The following is a 22,104-nucleotide window of genomic DNA, read 5'->3' on the forward strand; positions in this document are numbered from 1 at the left end:
GCCAGCACACACCAAAGCGCTATATTTTACAGGGATAGCCTTATAATAAGTGCTCCCTTATAGCTGCTTTTATAAAATCACAATTTCGCCAAATTTTGCCCCCCCTCTCTTGATTTAACCCTGTTTCTGTAGTGCAGTGCAGGGGAGAGCCTGGGAGCCTTCCTGACCAGCGGAACTGTGTGAGGAAATGGCGCTGTGTGCTGAGGAGATAGGCCCCGCCCCCTTTTCGGCGGGCTCGTCTCCCGCTTAAAAATGGATTCTGGCAGGGGTTAAATATCTCCATATAGCCCCGGAGGCTATATGTGAGGTATTTTTTGCCAAAAAAAGGATTTTCATTGCTGCCCAGGGCGCCCCCCCCAGCGCCCTGCACCCTCAGTGACTGCCGTGTGAAGTGTGCTGAGAGCAATGGCGCACAGCTGCAGTGCTGTGCGCTACCTTAAGAAGACTGAGGAGTCTTCTGCCGCCGATTCTGGACCTTCTTCTCTTTTCAGCATCTGCAAGGGGGCCGGCGGCGAGGCTCCGGTGACCATCCAGGCTGTACCTGTGATCGTCCCTCTGGAGCTAATGTCCAGTAGCCAAAGAAGCCAATCCATCCTGCACGCAGGTGAGTTCACTTCTTCTCCCCTAAGTCCCTCGATGCAGTGATCCTGTTGCCAGCAGGACTCACTGTAAAATAAAAAACCTAAGCTAAACTTTTCTAAGCAGCTCTTTAGGAGAGCCACCTAGATTGCACCCTTCTCGGCCGGGCACAAAAACCTAACTGAGGCTTGGAGGAGGGTCATAGGGGGAGGAGCCAGTGCACACCACCTGATCCTAAAGCTTTACTTTTTGTGCCCTGTCTCCTGCGGAGCCGCTATTCCCCATGGTCCTTTCAGGAACCCCAGCATCCACTAGGACGATAGAGAAATGACAGTTACGAGCTGGTTGGCTGGTACTTTATCAATCTCCAAGGCTTAGTACATCTGCCCCTTAATATTAATTCAGTTCACCAAATTAGCGCCTCTGCTGTATGTAGATGAACAGTGCACTGCAAAACAAAAGGCTTTGACACTTGACTATTGTAGGTCCTGAGTGGCTTCAAGTCTAAAGCTGGCCATACATTAGAACAACTCCCAAACGAGCGATGTTGCAAATGATTTCCCTTATACTCCCCGGCAGTCCTGGACTCACGATATAGAGCATACACATAAGATAGATCTTTAAGATCTTGCTATAGATCAGAGTAGTGGCAACAACCAGAAGCATGCTGTCATTAACGATAGCTTCAGATCTTACGTGCAGCAGGTAAGATCTGAGGAAATTACAAACGATCTGCGGGGCAGCGAATCGTCCGATGCATCTAAATCGTGCAATTGGCCCTAAAATCTTTCTAATGTATGGGCAGCTTTACACGCAGCCTAAACGCCGCAGTCTGTATAGTATTACAGCATTAAGTGGTACATTAAACATAAATGTATTTTAGAATGCGAAAGAGATAAATATTTACTGCAAGAGTCATATCCCCAAGAACAATCATTTAATCCCCAATTAAAGAGGAATATAAACAAACTATAATATATATATATATATATATATATATATATATATATGCGCTATACGAGGGGAAGGAATATCCGAGACATGGTTGTCCATTCGGACATCACGGGATTCAAAAGATCAGCAGCTGTACCCCATTTTTTGACTAGACCCCCGGGTTGTTATAAATGTCCCAGATGTACCACCTGCTCCCACACGATCTCCGGTTCTACATTTAAACATCCACAAATATCAAGAATCTTTCAAATTAATCATGCCCTTTCATGTTTGTCTACACGTCGTATATACCATCATATGTCCATGCAATCTATATAACGTGGGCAATACGAGGGCTGTCCGCGAACGCATGGCATTGCACCGGTCGTCCATTAGCAAAGCGCTCACAACCATCAATGGCGGACCAACCAGTGGCACGCCATTTTCTACAGGCTGCCCATCCTCTCGCGATGATGAAATAGACCACATGTCCTAATAGACCACCAACCATCATCCCTCAGAGGGGGTGATCGCAACGGCAAGCTGCTTAGGTGTGAGAGCAAATGGATATACACTTTGAATACCGTATATCCCATGGTCCCAACATGATTGGAATGTGTTCCTGCAATTCATTTAGAAGTTGGGACTACTGGTGTATCTTATGTGTTTATTAACTGGTATCTGGACTGCATATAACAGCCCATTTATATATGAGGACATCCCTGCATTATGTAGATTCAGTGTTACTTTTGCAGTAGTCTAATTTTTCTCCATGTAGTGTTTCTCGTTTCAGGCACTTTTCAGTTAGCAGCAGTACCAACCTTTATTATGGTGTTGGTTGTTATTTGCATTGTTCTTATTATGTAAGATTGTATTTTTAGGTCTGGTTACTGTACCTTATGCTGGTTTATTCACAGCACTCCGTGTGGAGGGCCGGGGAGACATCTCAGCGGTCTCACAGCAGTAACCTGGCAACGGTGTACAGTGTACACGTTGCCGTGGTGACTCCGGCTGCAGTCGCCTGACGTCACCGAAGTGATGCCCCGTAAGCCCCGGCAGGCGGAAGCGCGGTCCGGAACCGGCAGTGTGGTGTCTCCTGCCTATCGGCTACGAGTGCATATTTGTACATTCATGTAACTCACTAAAAACTTTTTAATTTTACTGATGACTGGAGTGCAGCAGTTTATATATATATATGTGTGATACAGTTGCCAGGTTTTAATTTTTGAGACTCTGTGATAGTGTAGGACCTGCATAAAGGTGGGGTACCTTGGCGATCGGTTTGCAGGCTTCCGTGCATTGGCCAATTCACTAACTAAACCCCCATCATTTATTTATTGATGTTGTGAGGAGAAGTGAGCTTGCTATGGTGAGTGCTGAATTTTCTGTTTATATATATTTTATATATATATATATATATATATATATATATATATATATATATATATATATATAGAAATGGATTCTCGTGGGAGCCAATATGCCTTTTGTATGACAATAATTAAAAGTTTTTATTGTACAGAAACAAACGATATTTATCCTAAGCGTTTGTTATTGACACAACCTTCTAAAAATTCATATAAAACAATATTACAATCTTATACATAAATTACAGTTGGATGTGAGGATTTTACAGCCAGGTGATCACAGTCAGAACTCGAAATGGATGTATCTCCAACCAGATGTTTCTGTAGTTGGGATTCAGTGAGGTTGCACTTGTTCCTGTAAACAGGAATAGTTTCGTTCAGGATTTGAAATTTTCCTAAGTTCTCTGTTTGGTGACATGTATAAACAGAGGTAGACTATAAGGTTCCACCATTCTTGATTGAAAATAGGGAACGTAACATCATCTAATTTCAACCAAATTTATATATTTTTTTTTTGAAGTCTATCTAGATATTATATTTATCGAATTGAATATGTGATTGGATGTAATCATTGGATATTCTAAACCTTTCTAATCAATGGTAATCACTCCTACTATAAGAACTGATTCCAAACCCCTGATGAAGTCCTAACGGACGAAACGCGTTGGGTTTTGCAACGTCTGGTTAACAAAGTCCTTATCACAAACATCTGGTTGGAGATACATCCATTTCGAGTTCTGACTGTGATCACCTGGCTGTAAAATCCTCACATCCAACTGTAATTTATGTATAAGATTGTAATATTGTTTTATATGAATTTTTAGAAGGTTGTGTCAATAACAAACGCTTAGGATAAATATCGTTTGTTTCTGTACAATAAAAACTTTTAATTATTGTCATACAAAAGGCATATTGGCTCCCACGAGAATCCATTTCTATTTGTAATCTACTTTTAATACCTTATCTGACAGAGGGTATTTCTTGTTGGTTTGAGACTAGAGGTATAGCGCAAGATATTAGGGTTGATTTTTTTGATATATATATATATATATATAAAAAATGAAGTATAAAAAGCACCTAATAGTGTTGGTGAATCACTCTTCGTGAAAAATTGTGATAATAAAACAGACAAAGTATAACAACTTAGCTGCGGATATTTCTGGTGGATGACTCTTAGAAACCGGACATGTAAAGGAGAGATAAAATTGACATAGTGTGTACTGTTTTTAAATTTCCACAGGTGTTTAAAAAGCAGTTTATAGGAACTGTGCAGGTTCCAAATTTATAGTAAAAAACTATGTTTAGTTAAAAACAATAGTTTAATAAACACACTCCTGCCATACATGCAGGTTACATACATAGATAAAACAGCACAAAAGTTTTAAGGACATATATAGCAGCTGATTCAATTCTAAAATGCAGGTATTAATCGTACAATATTAAGAAGTATAGCAGGCTTATCTGTCCACATATATAGTTTTCGGATTAGATTTCATCCGTAAATGCAAGTATCAAACGTACAAGATAAAAGGTAAAAACATGGCTTATCTGTCCACGAATGGGAAGTCAAAGGGGTGAGCATCCAGTCCCTGTCCCAACGCGTTTCGTCCTAGTGTGAGGACTTCTTCCCCTTGAAGAAGTCCTCACACTAGGACGAAACGCGTTGGGACAGGGACTGGATGCTCACCCCTTTGACTTCCCATTCGTGGACAGATAAGCCATGTTTTCTCTAACGTCCTAAGTGGATGCTGGGACTCCGTAAGGACCATGGGGAATAGCGGCTCCGCAGGAGACAGGGCACAAAATAAAAGCTTGAGATATCAGGTGGTGTGCACTGGCTCCTCCCCCTATGACCCTCCTCCAAGCCAGTTAGATTTTTGTGCCCGGCCGAGAAGGGTGCAAACTAGGTAGCTCTCCAGAGCTGCTTAGAATAAAAGTTTAGTTAGGTTTTTTTATTTTCAGTGAGTCCTGCTGGCAACAGGCTCACTGCATCGTGGGACTAAGGGGAGAAGAAGCGAACTCACCTGAGTGCAGAGTGGATTGGGCTTCTTAGGCTACTGGACGTTAGCTCCAGAGGGACGATCACAGGTTCAGCCTGGATGGGTCACCGGAGCCGCGCCGCCGTCCCCCTTACAGAGCCAGAAGAGACGAAGGTCCGGTGAAAGCGGCGGCAGAAGACATCCTGTCTTCAAGACTAAGGTAGCGCACAGCACCGCAGCTGTGCGCCATTGCTCTCAGCACACTTCACACTCCGGTCACTGAGGGTGCAGGGCGCTGGGGGGGAGCGCCCTGAGACGCAATATAACACACATATACCTTAGCTGGCAAAAGGAATACATCACATATAGCTCCAGGGCTATATGGATGTATTTTTCCCCCTGCCATTTTACACAAAAAAGCGGGAGTTAAGGACGTCGTGAAGGGGCGGGGCCTATCTCCTCAGCACACTGGCGCCATTATTCCCTCACAGCTCCGCTGGAAGGACGGCTCCCTGATTCTCCCCTGCAGTACTGCATCTGATTCAGGGTAAAAAAGAGAAGGGGGGGCATTTTGGCAGCAAATAACTAGATTAACAGCAGCTATAAGGGATTAACACTTATATAAGGTTATCCCTGTATATATATAGCGCTGGGTGTGTGCTGGCAGACTCTCCCTCTGTCTCTCCAAAGGGCTAAGTGGGGTCCTGTCCTCTATCAGAGCATTCCCGGTGTGTGTGCTGTGTGTCGGTACGCGTGTGTCGACATGTATGAGGAGGAAAATGAGGTGGAGGCGGAGCAGTTGCCTGTGTTAGTGATGTCACCCCCTAGGGAGTCGACACCTGACTGGATGATTGTGTTTAAGCAATTAAGTGATAATGTCAGCAATTTACAAAAAACTGTTGACGACATGAGAAAGCCGGCAAATCAATTAGTGCCTGTTCAGGCGTCTCAGACACCCTCAGGGGCCCTAAAACGGCCGCTACCTCAGTGGGTCGACACGGATCCAGATACAGATACTGAATCTAGTGTCGACGGTGACGAGACAAACGTAATGTCCAGTAGGGCCACACGTTACATGATCACGGCAATGAAAGAGGCATTGAACCTTTCTGACACTACAAATACCTCAAAGGCGGGTATTATGTGGGGTGTGAAAAAACTGCCAATAGTTTTTCCTGAGTCTGAGGAAATAAATGAGGTGTGTGATAAAGCGTGGGTTTCCCCCGATAAAAAAACAGCTAATTTCTAATAAGTTATTAGCACTATACCCTTTCCCGCCAGAGGTTAGGGCACGGTGGGAAACACCCCCTAGGGTAGATAAGGCGCTCACACGTTTATCTAAACAAGTAGCGTTACCGTCCCCTGATACGGCCACCCTCAAAGAACCAGCTGATAGGAGGCTGGAAAATATCCTGAAAAGTATATACACACATACTGGTGTTATACTGCGACCAGCAATCGCATCAGCCTGGATGTGCAGTGCTGGAGTCGCATGGGCGGATTCCCTGACTGAGAATATTGATACCCTGGATAGGGACAATATTCTGTTAACTATAGAACATTTAAAGGATGCATTGCTATATATGCGTGATGCGCAGAGGGATATTTGTACCCTGGCATCAAGAGTAAGCGCAATGTCCATCTCTGCCAGAAGAGCATTATGGACCACACAGTGGTCAGGGGACGCAGATTCCAAACGGCACATGGAAGTATTGCCGTATAAGGGGGAGGAGTTATTTGGGGCTGGTCTAACAGACCTGGTGGCCACGGCAACGGCTGGAAAATCCACCTTTTTACCCCAGGTTACTTCACATCAACAGAAAAAGACACAGTCTTTTCAAACTCAGTCCTTTCGTTCCCATAAGTACAAGCGAGCAAAAGGTCACTCTTTTCTGCCCAAGGGCAGAGGAAGAGGAAAAAGGCAGCACCATGCAGCCGCTTCCCAGGAGCAGAAGCCCTCCCCTGCTTCTGCCAAGTCTTCAGCATGACGCTGGGGCTTTACAAGCAGACTCAGACACGGTGGGGGCCCGTCTCAAGTATTTCAACGCGCAGTGGGCTCACTCGCAAGTGGATCCCTGGATTCTACAGGTAGTATCACAGGGGTACAAACTGGAATTCGAGGCGTTTCCTCCTCATCGGTTCCTGAAGTCTGCTTTACCAAAGTCTCCCTCCGACAGGGAGGCAGTTCTGGAAGCCATTCACAAGCTGTACTCCCAGCAGGTGATAATCAAGGTACCCCTCTTACAACAGGGGAAGGGGTATTATTCCACACTATTTGTGGTACCGAAGCCGGACGGCTCGGTGAGACCAATATTAAATCTAAAATCTTTGAACACTTACATAAAAAGGTTCAAATTCAAGATGGAGTCACTCAGAGCGGTGATAGCGAACCTGGAAGAGGGGGACTATATGGTGTCGCTGGACATCAAGGATGCTTATCTCCACGTCCCAATATATCCTTCTCACCAAGGGTACCTCAGGTTTGTAGTACAAAACTGTCATTATCAGTTTCAGACGCTGCCGTTTGGATTGTCCACGGCGCCTCGGGTCTTTACCAAGGTAATGGCCGAAATGATGATTCTTCTACGAAGAAAAGGCATCTTAATTATCCCTTACTTGGACGATCTCCTGATAAGGGCAAGAACCAAGGAACAGTTAGAAGTCGGAGTGGCACTATCTCAGGTAGTGCTAAGTCAGCACGGATGGATTCTAAATATTCCAAAATCGCAGCTGATTCCAACGACACGTCTACTGTTCTTAGGAATGATTCTGGACACAGTCCAGAAGAAGGTGTTTCTCCCGGAGGAGAAGGCCAGGGAGTTATCCGAGCTAGTCAGGAACCTCCTAAAACCAGGACAGGTCTCAGTGCATCAGTGCACAAGGGTCCTGGGAAAAATGGTGGCTTCTTACGAAGCGATTCCATTCGGAAGATTCCATGCAAGAACTTTTCAGTGGGATCTACTGGGAAAATGGTCCGGATCGCATCTTCAGATGCATCAACGGATAACCCTGTCGCCAAGGACAAGGGTGTCTCTCCTGTGGTGGCTTCAGAGGGCTCATCTACTAGAGGGCCGCAGATTTGGCATTCAGGATTGGATCCTGGTAACCACGGATGCTAGCCTGAGAGGCTGGGGAGCAGTCACACAGGGAAGGAATTTCCAGGGCTTGTGGTCAAGCATGGAAACATCTCTTCATATAAACATTCTAGAACTAAGGGCCATTTACAATGCCTTAATTCAAGCAAAACCTCTGCTTCAGGGTCAGGCGGTGTTGATCCAGTCGGACAACATCACGTCAGTCGCCCACATAAACAGACAGGGCGGCACGAGAAGCAGGAGGGCAATGGCAGAAACTGCAAGGATTCTTCGCTGGGCGGAAAATCATGTGATAGCACTGTCAGCAGTGTTCATTCCGGGAGTGGACAACTGGGAAGCAGACTTCCTCAGCAGACACGACCTCCACCCGGGAGAGTGGGGACTTCACCCAGAAGTCTTCCACCAAATTGTAAACCGTTGGGAAAGACCAAAGGTGGACATGATGGCGTCACGTCTAAACAAAAAACTGGACAGATATTGCGCCAGGTCAAGGGACCCTCAGGCAATAGCAGTGGACGCTCTGGTAACGCCGTGGGTGTACCAGTCAGTGTATGTATTCCCTCCTCTGCCCCTCATACCGAAAGTATTGAGAATCATAAGAAGGAGAGGAGTAAGAACTATACTCGTGGTTCCGGATTGGCCAAGAAGGTCTTGGTACCCGGAACTTCAAGAGATGCTCACGGACGAACCGTGGCCTCTACCTCTAAGACAGGACCTGCTACTGCAGGGGCCTTGTCTGTTCCAAGACTTACCGCGGCTGCGTTTGACGGCATGGCGGTTGAACGCCGGATCCTGAAGGACAAGGGCATTCCAGAAGAAGTCATCCCTACTCTGGTAAAAGCCAGAAAGGAAGTAACCGCAAAACATTATCACCGCATTTGGCGTAAATATGTTGCGTGGTGTGAGGCCAAGAAGGCCCCTACACAGGAATTTCAACTGGGTCGTTTCTTGCATTTCCTGCAAACAGGACTGTCTATGGGCCTAAAATTAGGGTCCATTAAGGTTCAAATTTCGGCCCTGTCGATATTCTTCCAGAAAGAACTGGCTTCAGTACCTGAAGTTCAGACATTTGTGAAAGGGGTGCTGCACATACAGCCTCCTTTTGTGCCTCCAGTGGCACCTTGGGATCTCAATGTTGTGTTGAGATTTCTAAAATCACACTGGTTTGAACCATTGTCTACGGTAGATTTAAAATATCTCACGTGGAAGGTGTCGATGCTGTTGGCCTTGGCTTCAGCTAGGCGTGTGTCAGAATTGGCGGCTTTATCATGTAAAAGCCCTTACCTAAATTTTCATTCTGACAGGGCGGAATTGAGGACTCGTCCTCAATTTCTACCTAAGGTGGTTTCTGCATTTCACATGAACCAACCTATTGTGGTACCTGCGGCTACTAGGGACTTAGAGGACTCTAAGTTGCTGGACGTTGTCAGGGCCTTGAAAATATATGTTTCCAGGACGGCTGGAGTCAGGAAAACTGACTCGCTGTTATCCTGTATGCACCCAACAAGCTGGGTGCTCCTGCTTCAAAGCAGACGATTGCTCGTTGGATTTGTAGTACAATTCAGCTTGCACATTCCGTGGCAGGATTGCCACAGCCAAAATCAGTAAAAGCCCATTCCACAAGGAAAGTGGGCTCATCTTGGGCGGCTGCCCGAGGGGTCTCGGCTTTACAACTTTGCCGAGCAGCTACTTGGTCAGGGGCAAACACGTTTGCTAAATTCTACAAATTTGATACCCTGGCTGAGGAGGACCTGGAGTTCTCTCATTCGGTGCTGCAGAGTCATCCGCACTCTCCCGCCCGTTTGGGAGCTTTGGTATAATCCCCATGGTCCTTACGGAGTCCCAGCATCCACTTAGGACGTTAGAGAAAATAAGATTTTACTTACCGATAAATCTATTTCTCGTAGTCCGTAGTGGATGCTGGGCGCCCATCCCTAGTGCGGATTGTCTGCAATACTTGTATATAGTTATTGTTACAAAAAATTCGGGTTATTATTGTTGAGCCATCCTTTCAGAGGCTCCTTTAAATTTATCATACTGTTAACTGGGTTCAGATCACGAGTTGTACGGTGTGATTGGTGTGGCTGGTATGAGTCTTACCCGGGATTCAATATCCTTCCTTATTATGTACGCTCGTCCGGGCACAGTATCCTAACTGGCTTGGAGGAGGGTCATAGGGGGAGGAGCCAGTGCACACCACCTGATATCTCAAGCTTTTATTTTGTGCCCTGTCTCCTGCGGAGCCGCTATTCCCCATGGTCCTTACGGAGTCCCAGCATCCACTACGGACTACGAGAAATAGATTTATCGGTAAGTAAAATCTTATTTTTACCTTTTATCTTGTACGTTTGATACTTGCATTTACGGATGAAATCTAATCCGAAAACTATATATGTGGACAGATAAGCCTGCTATACTTCTTAATATTGTACGATTAATACCTGCATTTTAGAATTGAATCAGCTGCTATATATGTCCTTAAAACTTTTGTGCTGTTTTATCTATGTATGTAACCTGCATGTATGGCAGGAGTGTGTTTATTAAACTATTGTTTTTAACTAAACATAGTTTTTTACTATAAATTTGGAACCTGCACAGTTCCTATAAACTGCTTTTTAAACACCTGTGGAAATTTAAAAACAGTACACACTATGTCAATTTTATCTCTCCTTTACATGTCCGGTTTCTAAGAGTCATCCACCAGAAATATCCGCAGCTAAGTTGTTATACTTTGTCTGTTTTATTATCACAATTTTTCACGAAGAGTGATTCACCAACACTATTAGGCGCTTTTTATACTTCATTTTTTATATTTATCTTCATATTGTTTAAAAGCTGCCACTTACTTACTTGTGAGGAGTGTTAGGCCTGACTATATAGTCATTATATTCCTCTGTTTTAGGGGGTCTTATTGAATTTACCTAGGCGCTATCCTCTATTGTTTTATATATATATATATATATATATATATATATATATATATATATATTTTTTTTTTTTATTTTCTTTTCTTTTTAAAGTAAAAAAGTGAAGAGAATGGCGCCTAGGTGCAAATCAATAACTACATAAAAATCCATTGTGATAATGATAGGTCGCACTGCTCATCTATTTCATGAGTGCCTATTAGGAACACGTAGAAATGTGGTTATGAGCTACATACATAGAGAAATGCAAAAGTCAATTAAATATTCCCAAGTGCCTGAAAGTGCAAAACAATATCACAAGTGATTACTTACCACATTTTTTTTCACTGAAAGAGGTGAGGCAATAGCCGCAACTTAACTTCTGCATGTTGTCTTCAGTCAGATGAACACCAAGAATTTCAGAGTATACAAACAATGAAAAAGGGGCAAAAAAATTCAGTATATTGTTTCAACACTGCATATTCATTTATGTGGATACTGTGTTTTTAATAGAGAACCATAGACAGGCCCATAAAGAAGTATTCCACTCCAAATATTTCAAGAATTTCTAAGAGTTTTATTTTCAATTTCCACGTTTAAAAACGCAGGTAACAAACGTCCAAGAAATCAAATATTAAGAGTGTATCTGTCCATAGCAATGGTCCAGGGTGCAGGATATTCCCAACGTATCTCGTCTTACTCAACAGACTTCATCACTTGACTGAAGAGAACATACAGAAGTTAAGTTGCTGCTATTGCCTCACCTCTTTCCAAAAAATTTTCACTGAAAATAATCACTTGCAATATCTTTTTTTGCACTTTTAGGCGTTTAGGAATAGCTGTGCTGGTGCACAGATAGAGGTAGATCCTCATTCTTGGTAGTTTAGAGTATGGCACAGTAAGAGAACGAGTACTTTGGTAGTTGACCCCAATGTGTTTGGCTTCGTGTTGGCAGGTAGTAAAAGTATTTTTTTTTATTTATTTTTTTTAAATGCCGACTACAAGTAAACACAAATAAAACTTTTAAAAAACCCTCTTGTTTTGTAAATATGTAAAATAAGTACAATTATATTTAATACAAGAAAAAAAACTGTTCTAAAGAATATATATAATTGAACTTATTTCACACACTTACAAAACAAGAGGTTTTTTTTATTATTGTCTAGATTTGTTAGGACGTCCAGCTTATGCGGTATTTTGGTTAGTCCGTTTCCTTACCCTACAAATTGGGTTCCGCTACACAGGCTGCAGCAGCATCAGAACAAAATGCTAGAGTATACTTACAAATATCCAAAGACTATAATAAATGAAGTTTATTTTGGTTTACTTGTTGTAAACATTTAAAAAATATTTTTACTACCTGCCGACAGAAAGCCAAAAGACATTGGAGTCAACTACCAAAATACTTGTTCTCTTACTCTGCCATCCTCTGAGCTACCAAGAATGAAGATTTATGAAGATCTCGTCTCCAATGAGAGCACCAACACAGCTGTAGTTTAACATAAAAGTGTTAAGTTTGTTTAACTTACAGGGAAATGCAATACCTTATAATACTATGGTTCGGGCCGCTGCGGCCGCTGAACACAAGCAAGACGGAATAACAGATAATACAGCAGTTTAGAAGAGAGTTTGCTTCAGGGAACTAGAGTGAGATAATTAGCCTTGCCTAGCTATCACAAACTCACTCTATACAATTATGATATCAATAAACACAGACAGATGTGGCCAGGCTAATCTTTGCTGCGATGCAGCATGCTACAATGCGGTTTACTGCACGGCGTGCCAGGCTGCGACAATTTGCAGCTGGCGACCTCTCCATTAATTCCTAAAGAAAGTAATGACGCGATCGCCGGCAACGAATAGTAGCAGCCTGGCACGCCATGCAAAATGCAGTGGTGCAACATGCTGCATCGCAGTAAGATGAACCTGGCTACATACGTACAGATGGGACCACGGTTTTCTTGACTAGTTTTCTGCGCCTAGGCACAACATGCCTTATTAGCATAAACCCCTCATCTATTGTTCTCAGCTGCAATACAATACAGAGAAGAATAAAGCAGGGGATTAATTAAGTCCGAATGGCCAGTCTCAGTTAATCCTATTAAAAGGTCAAGATAAACGTGGACCCATCTGTAGGTGTACTGCAAATATAGAAAATGTATAGTGCTGTGCTAAACATGAAAAGATAAGGGGGGCGGTGTATTTAGGTGAGCGTCCCTTGATATCTGTCCTCACCTTAGTGAATGAGCTCCCCAGCTTGACCAGCGGCACTGTGGGAAATTCCCTCTTCTCACTCATGGTCAGCGATCCTGCATTAAGACTGTACAGGTTGGACATAACGAGCAGCAGATCTGATGTGGTTTTTACAGGCAGGAAACGGCTTCGGGGAACATTGATGCCCAGCGAATTCTCAAAACTTTTAATAGCGGCACCCACAGCCGTCTCCAGCTGGACGACATTTAAGCCTCCATCCAAGGTCTGAAAAGACACAGCGACAAGATGCCTTCATAGGTGGTGGCACGATTTAGACACCTACCTCGCCCACTTCCACACTACATACACAACAATATTAGACTGATTTCCTCATTATTTACAGACAAGAAACAATTAAGTAATCCTGTGAAATTTACCTTGGGATTAACTATGATTTCCATATCAATAGAATTGGCTTCCTGTAACCGCTTGACTGCCGACAAAGATATCCACAAATTGTTTGTATTGAAGATCTTAAATTTAGATACAGACTTAAACTCATCCACATGTGGTTTGGGCACTTGCGCAATTTCTACCAGTCGCAACTTTCCTTCGTACTGCGTCAGCGTACCTCCCTTTGGGTAGAATAAAGTAAACAAAATTACATCTGAAATTGAATCAATGACATATAGAAAAGCCAAAGCAATTGTATATTAAAACTAACACTATAAACATACATTACCCTAAATGTCGATTTCTTTTGGTTTTAAAATGCTTATTTTTACAATAAAATCATGTGCATAACTATTCTACAAGAGATGCTTGTTGTATGTGTATTCCCTTATATAATATCATCGTAGAACACCTGCATGTTTTGTGAGTGCCTAAAATAATCACTGCAACACCCAGAAATACACATGCGATGCAATTACCACAACAGACCACAAAGCCACTGGCATCTGATAAGTAGGATAATTACGGTGTGAACCCAGCTTTGCCATACTAAACATAAAGCCACAAAAATAGAGAATGCCATTTGATATACTCATCAATTTCCAAACTGTGTGGCAGGGTGATTATTATTCACGTACCTAAGATATGGTATATTGACAAGTAATCCCCAGTTAATAACTAGCACTATAATACATTCACATTTGTAGATAAGTTATTCATAAAATCAAAACTATTTTATCTTTGTGTTTCTCATTTATACAAAAAAAACAAAAGTAACAGTTAAAAGATTTATACAGCTTGCAGTCAAAAAGGCTTTAAGTCAGGTAGACCCCGGGGGTTATTATGACAAGCAGATAAATAATTTTGACCCGTGTCTGAAGAAGCTAGCAGAGCATCGGTGAAACGTGTGCTAAGCAATGTTCTGGGATTTATTTAGACTCCTTTGTCAATACCAGAAAAACCACAGTTTGTTATTTGTTTCTGCCCGGATTCATTTCCTCCCCCCCAAAATACTGGTTTTTAGTCCGATACATTGAGAGCTACAACTTGTATAACTTAATTTATTTCATGCTTATATGAAAACCAAGAATTTGAACCAGAACCTGGAATTCTCACTTTGCATGCGAGTCACGTGTAATTGGAATAAACCCACATATTTTTACAGTGTATACTTTATATATTTTTTTCTTTTGTTTTCTGTTCACCTGCACCATAAAGATTACCCCCTATACAGAATTCCCCTGAGGTGTTACATGGATACCCTTCGACCGCTGCAGACATTTTTTTTGAGACTAAGGGGGTCTATTCATGAAGCAGTGAAAAGTGTGGAGAAATGAGCCAGTGCAGAAGTTGCCCATGACAACCAATCAGCATTGTAGCAACATTTATAATTTGCATACTATACAATTGCACGCTGATTGGTTGCCATGGGCAACTTCTCCACAGGCTAACTTCTCCACTCTTTTCACTGCTTCATGAATAGACCCCTAATACTGCTACTGTATAAGTAGAAAGGTGCCAGTCTTCTTCTATAAATCTATGCAACTTGTGACTTCAAAAGGCAAAAATACAGTATACAGTATCCTGCCAAACAATATTCGCCTAAATGATAAACCAGCACAAAAGGCACAGCTCAAAGCCAGCCCCTGCAAGTCCTGAAATTCCCTGTTTATTGTGGAACACAGCTAGGATGGTCGTAAGTGTGCTTTCTGCCAATTGTAGGACATTTACCAACTTTACACTTTGAGTTCTTGTCACATATCCCCAGGAAATATTGCAGCTATGTTATACATTTGAAAGCATCTGCAGGTTTTAATGCAAAATGTTATGGACACACTGCTAAACCACATACACGGCTATTCATTAAGGCTTTCAATACACCTCACAGGCATTAAAATTATTCAGATGTAAACCTATAAATAGAATAATACTGTAAGGGTTGCGTCTTTACATAGATTTTTTTATTTTAGAAATATACTTCTAGGGACTATTTATGAACTATGGAGACTGAAAAAGAAAATTCTGCATTTTTGTCTGTTCGTTCCAGCATCATGCAAAAACTACTGGATGAATCTGGATTGTGTTTTCACTATTGTATAGCTTAGTGATCTAGAAAGAAACTGAGGTATGCATTATCACAATGTGACATCAGAAAGTGGAGCAATAAGGGAAAAACCAGAAGCTTGACACTCTGCGTATGCAGTGTGCAGGCTCCTCAAGTCCAAAATGTATAAGAAAGATAGAGAAATATAGATCTATCTATTTATATGCACACACACACACATATATATATATATATATATACACACATATATATATATATATATATATATATACACACACATACACACATATTATATTATTATATATATATATATATATATATATATATATATATATATATATATATATATATATCTATCCAGTAAATAGGAGCACTCACCAGTCTTCATAATATTTCTTATTTTTATTAGCAGCAAGACATCAATCAAGGGGTGTAATCGACGTTTCGGTTCCAAGTGGAACCTTTGTCAAGATCATAAAGCACAGTAAATGGTCCCCTTATAAACCCTAAAGTGACCCTCCCCCTAATTAATCAATTACAATCTATCAAATACTCATATCCAACAACAAACAAATAGACAACACATATAAAGACAACACATGGACAAATACAACATACAAATAAAAACTTGAAATCCATATATACCGATTAGACACATAAGTCCACTGTGAACCGCGGCTCTCAGCGGTACAAGAGCGGCGTGCGTTCCACTGCGCACCTTACTTCCGGTATCTGGAACGCAAGTTCCGGACCCGTAACCGGAAGTGCACAGTCTCGTCACTCAAATCCTACATCAGTTCCCAGCCCTCAATAGTTCGGTCTCCATGGAGACAAGAATCATATCGGAAACACATATAGCTGAAGCAGCATCCTAGAATTATTTGCTGGTACAGTGTAGTCAGATCTCAAAGTTATTAGAAAAGGACAGTGGACTCATGTATCAAATCGGAAGGATCACAATGAATCAACAGCACGTGAACTGTAGCATAGTCTTACGTTATATTATCTCCAGAATATTAACCATTAGTCAAAAGCTACAATATAATACCAAAAGCAAAAAGCAAAAGACATGGGCAGCGACACAGACCGTCCGCCTAAGGAAGCCACAGGAAGCAAAGAAAAGAAAAAAGAAAAAACAGAAAAAGAAAAATGAAATAAAAAATAAAAAATTGATGAATAAAGAATCAGACATTAGTCCCATGTGTATATATAGTTCATTCCAGAAAGATACCATATTGGATGCCCTCATTCAGGCCTCTAGGGCGTATAGTGTCCAGTCGATAGATCCATGATGCCTCGCGTTGGAGCAATAGTTTTGCTCTATCCCCACCTCTTTTTAAAGGAGCTATCCGGTCTATAATCATACATTTCAATGAAGCCAGGGTGCGTTTTGCATCAAAAAAAGTGCCTAGCAACAGGCTTATCTGAGTGTCCCTCATTCAATGCTGTTCTGATGGATAAGCGATGGTTCGCCATTCTCTCACGGAATGGACGAACCGTTTTGCCTACATACATCAGGGAGCATGGGCACGTAAGTGTGTAGATAATAAAATCAGAGGTACAACTCACTCGCTGGCTGATCTTAATTTTCTGTCCAGTATGTGGATGGTGGAAATATTCACCAGAGGTCATGCTTCTGCAAGTCGTGCAATTCACGCATCGATAACACCCCTTCTTTTGTACCGATAGCCAAGAGTCAGATTCTGATCTTAATGATCTATCTGGCTGCATAAGAATGTCCTTTAGATTCCGCCCCCGTCTAAAGCTGATAAGAGGCTTAGCTGGTAAATGCTTGCAGAGGACTGGATCACTTTTAACCACCGGCCAGAGATTTTTAACTGCTCGTCGAACAACAGGACCAGCTGTGTCAAACGTTGTCGTGACCACAAAAGGATTCTGTGGCCTGCATTGTTTCTTGACATTTCCTGATGAGAAGATCTTTAAAGCTTTATGTACACAATTATCAATAGTCTGTTGACTATAGCCCCTAGAGGAAAATCTCAACTTCATCTCCTCTATTTGTTTATTGGCTGTATCGGGTTCTGAGTTGTTACGGAGTACCCGCAGAAATTGTGAAATAGGCATATTCTGTTTGAGCGAGCCTGGGTGATGGCTTCCAAAATGTAATAAAGTATTGCGATCTGTGGACTTCCTGAACAGTCTGTGTCCATACCCCATCTCCGTGGCATAGACGGTTACATCAAGAAAATTGATCTCCTCCCTACCATATTCCATAGTAAATCTGATCGGAAAAATCAAGGCCGTTTAGATGCTCCAGCATCTCCTGGAGTGCCATCTCACTGCCTGTCCAAATCAGGAACACGTCATCAATGAAGCGACAATAGAAGCCGATACTAACCCCATACAGCGGGAGAATGTGTGTATTTTCATAAGCGTCCATAAATATATTAGCGTACGATGGTGCAATATTACTGCCCATCGCAGTCCCCGCCGTTTGGAGATAGTATCGGCAGCCATATTGAAAATAATTGCACGTAAGGGTCAATTCCAGCAAATCAATTAAAAATTCAATTGGCGGAGAGACCATCTGTGTACCAGACAAGGCTCTACGTACAGCCATCAAACCATCGTTATGTGATATAACGGTGTATAAAGACACCACATCCATCGTAACCAGGATCCCCCGCATCGAAGATGGAAGTGTTTTAATCAATCCCAAGAAATCACTAGTATCCTGTATATAGCTCTTTGTGTTTCCAACATATATCTGAAGGAAACTATCCAGAAATTGTGCCACAGGTGAAAATAGAGAGTTCCGGGCCGAAATGATCGGTCGACCCGGAGGTCTCACCAGAGTCTTATGTATCTTGGGCAACAAATAGAGCATAGGACAAATGGGATAATCAGTCTTGAGAAAGCTTAGAACATCAGAGTCAATCCAGCCATTAGAGAAGCCAAAATCTAGGCTACTATCCAGACGGTTTTTAAAGGAAATTGTAGGGTCTCCCCCCAACATCCTATAAGTATCCCTGTCTGATAGCTGCCTCAATGCCTCTTTGTCGTAATCCTTAGTATCTAATATTACCACAGCGCCCCCCTTATCGGCGGGGCGTATGGTTATCAGCGGGTTATCTTTAAGGTCCCTAAGTGCGTTCTTCTCAAGTGGACTCAAATTAGATCTAATATGTTTCTGTTTGGTAAGTGATTCCTGTATATTCTGATCCAGTAATCTGGTAAAAGTTTTTATACTCTGATTTAGTGAGGGTGGATCATATTTACTCCTTTTCTTAAATTGTGTCGTAGTGTAGTCCATTTTACGTGTGCTCTGAAACTTCTCTGTCAATCTGAGCTTTCTACCCAGCTTATATTTATCAACTGACCATCTAAATTTATCAAATTTTGGTGTTGGGATAAAGCTTAGCCCTTTAGATAGCAAGCTCGTCTCGGATTCCGTCAGTTTATGCGAAGATAGGTTAATTACTGAATCTTCTGCGCTTTTGTTGTCTTCTTTTTTTCTTTTGTGTTTGCCCCGCCGGAGGTGGGGCCTCCTGCGTTTAAAGCCGTATTGTTAATTTTAGAGTGAGTATTAGCCCTGGGTAGGGGAGGTTTACCAGATATCTGGGAATCAGAAGAGTCCCTATCTGAAGATGAAAAACTATCAAATTGAGACTGATTGTGATAGTGTCTGTTATTTCTAGATCTAAATGGTAATGAATTATCACTACCCGTGAGCCATCTATAGACTCTATGGTCCTTGTAATCACGTTCAACTTTAGTGAGTTTGGCCCTTTTAAATGTCACCAGGTCTTTATGATATTTATCAATTTGATCTTTAAGTTTACTCAGCCACTGTTGTGAAGTGTCTGCCTGTAAAACCTCGGTTGCTACGGAGCGCGAGTCAATTAACTCCGTCCTCACTTTCTTTAAATCAACACCTACCTCTTCTATCACAAGCAAAAGTAAATTGAATGAGCATTTATTCAGGACCGAGCACTATCTGCTGCAAAAAGCTGGGTTGTTCCTCCCAATTGTGGGGATGTTTTTAATACGGAAGCCCCTAGGTAGTTGTTTTTTACGATAATAGTCAGACAAAAATTGCCCATGCAGCAGAAGGTCCTCTTCCTTTTTCTGTAAATTAAGCAGTTTATGGTACAAGTCTAGTGCACTCTCTGCTGGTAACCGCTCAAAGTCGCTAAATCCAGACAGTACCCTCTCTGCATCCTCATCGGTTAAAGCTAAGAGCTCATGTTCAGCTGAAAATAGAAGCTCAGTCGACACAATATTATCCATATGAAGAACGAATGGTCTTCACTCAAAACACAAAGGCGTTATATCACTATCTCTTAAATCAAGAAACCGTCTATGCCACAGAGTCTAAAAAACTATAAATCAAAAAAATAAGCAAAAAATCAAAAATAAAAAAGATGAGAGAAAAAAAATATCCAGAAAAAACTCAGAGAAAAATATACAAAATCATAAGTCCATATCCAGGGTTCACGTCTGTAATAGAGCCATTTCACTAAGACATTTCATATCTAGCAATTCTGACAAAAAGTCCTTAAGATAAACAATCCTGTTTGTCTGGTGCCGGACATAAAGTTGCAACTTAATTGTTGAAACATAAATATTCCCAGAACAGTCCACACTCTGGCCTTATCCACATATGCTGGGGTGACTTCCACAAAATGATAAATCGTCAAGATCCATCAGTGCCAGTATATATCCAGTCAATAGGAGCACTCACCAGTCTTCATAATATTTCTTATTTTTATTAGCAGCAAGACATCAATCAAGGGGTGTAATCGACGTTTCGGTTCCAAGTGGAACCTTTGTCAAGATCATAAAGCACAGTAAATGGTCCCCTTATAAACCCTAAAGTGACCCTCCCCCTAATTAATCAATTACAATCTATCAAATACTCATATCCAACAACAAACAAATAGACAACACATATAAAGACAACACATGGACAAATACAACATACAAATAAAAACTTGAAATCCATATATACCGATTAGACACATAAGTCCACTGTGAACCGCGGCTCTCAGCGGTACAAGAGCGGCGTGCGTTCCACTGCGCACCTTACTTCCGGTATCTGGAACGCAAGTTCCGGACCCGTAACCGGAAGTGCACAGTCTCGTCACTCAAATCCTACATCAGTTCCCAGCCCTCAATAGTCCGGTCTCCATGGAGACAAGCATCATATCGGAAACACATATAGCTGAAGCAGCATCCTAGAATTATATGCTGGTACAGTGTAGTCAGATCTCAAAGTTATTAGAAAAGGACAGTGGACTCATGTATCAAATCGGAAGGATCACAATGAATCAACAGCACGTGAACTGTAGCATAGTCTTACGTTATATTATCTCCAGAATATTAACCATTAGTCAAAAGCTACAATATAATACCAAAATAAAAAATCAAAAAAGACATGGGCAGCGACACAGACCGTCCGCCTAAGGAAGCCACAGGAAGCAAAAAAAAGAAAAAAGAAAAAATAACAGAAAAATAAAAATGAAATAAAAAATAAAAAATTGATGAATAAAGAATCAGACATTAGTCCCATGTGTATATATAGTTCATTCCAGAAAGATACCATATTGGATGCCCTCATTCAGGCCTCTAGGGCGTATAGTGTCCAGTCGATAGATCCATGATGCCTCGCGTTGGAGCAATAGTTTTGTTCTATCCCCACCTCTTTTTAAAAGGAGCTATCCGGTCTATAATCATACATTTCAATTGTCGCTTCATTGATGACGTGTTCCTGATTTGGACAGGCAGTGAGATGGCACTCCAGGAGATGCTGGAGCATCTAAACGGCCTTGATTCTCCGATCAGATTTACTATGTAATATAGTAGGGAGGAGATCAATTTTCTTGATGTAACCGTCTATGCCACGGAGATGGGGTATGGACACAGACTGTTCAGGAAGTCCACAGATCGCAATACTTTATTACATTTTGGAAGCCATCACCCAGGCTCGCTCAAACAGAATATGCCTATTTCACAATTTCTGCGGGTACTCCGTAACAACTCAGAACCCGATAAAGCCAATAAACAAATAGAGGAGATGAAGTTGAGATTTTCCTCTAGGGGCTATAGTCAACAGACTATTGATAATTGTGTACATAAAGCTTTAAAGATCTTCTCATCAGGAAATGTCAAGAAACAATGCAGGCCACAGAATCCTTTTGTGGTCACGACAACGTTTGACACAGCTGGTCCTGTTGTTCGACGAGCAGTTAAAAATCTCTGGCCGGTGGTTAAAAGTGATCCAGTCCTCTGCAAGCATTTACCAGCTAAGCCTCTTATCAGCTTTAGACGGGGACGGAATCTAAAGGACATTCTTATGCAGCCAGATAGACCATTGAGATCAGAATCTGACTCTTGGCTATCGGTACAAAAGAAGGGGTGTTATCGATGCGTGAATTGCACGACTTGCAGAAGCATGACCTCTGGTGAATATTTCCACCATCCACATACTGGACAGAAAATTAAGATCAGCCAGCGAGTGAGTTGTACCTCTGATTTTATTATCTACACACTTACGTGCCCATGCTCCCTGATGTA

General features: G+C 41.9%; 1 protein-coding gene across 3 annotated transcripts in view; it reads right to left on the reverse strand.

Annotated features, from left to right (window-relative positions):
- UGP2 (UDP-glucose pyrophosphorylase 2) overlaps positions 1–22,104 on the reverse strand; it is a 188,729-nt gene that overhangs the window by 9,414 nt on the left and 157,211 nt on the right. For all 3 annotated transcript variants that reach the window (XM_063918448.1, XM_063918447.1, XM_063918446.1), the window contains exons 7-8: positions 13,487–13,684; positions 13,092–13,334 (exon numbers count right to left, since the gene is read on the reverse strand). In XM_063918448.1, the coding sequence (XP_063774518.1) occupies positions 13,092–13,334; positions 13,487–13,684 (441 nt within the window). The remainder of the gene's footprint in view (positions 1–13,091; positions 13,335–13,486; positions 13,685–22,104) is intronic.

Source organism: Pseudophryne corroboree, chromosome 4, assembly GCF_028390025.1.
Source record: "Pseudophryne corroboree isolate aPseCor3 chromosome 4, aPseCor3.hap2, whole genome shotgun sequence".
NCBI classification, from domain to species: domain Eukaryota; kingdom Metazoa; phylum Chordata; class Amphibia; order Anura; family Myobatrachidae; genus Pseudophryne; species Pseudophryne corroboree.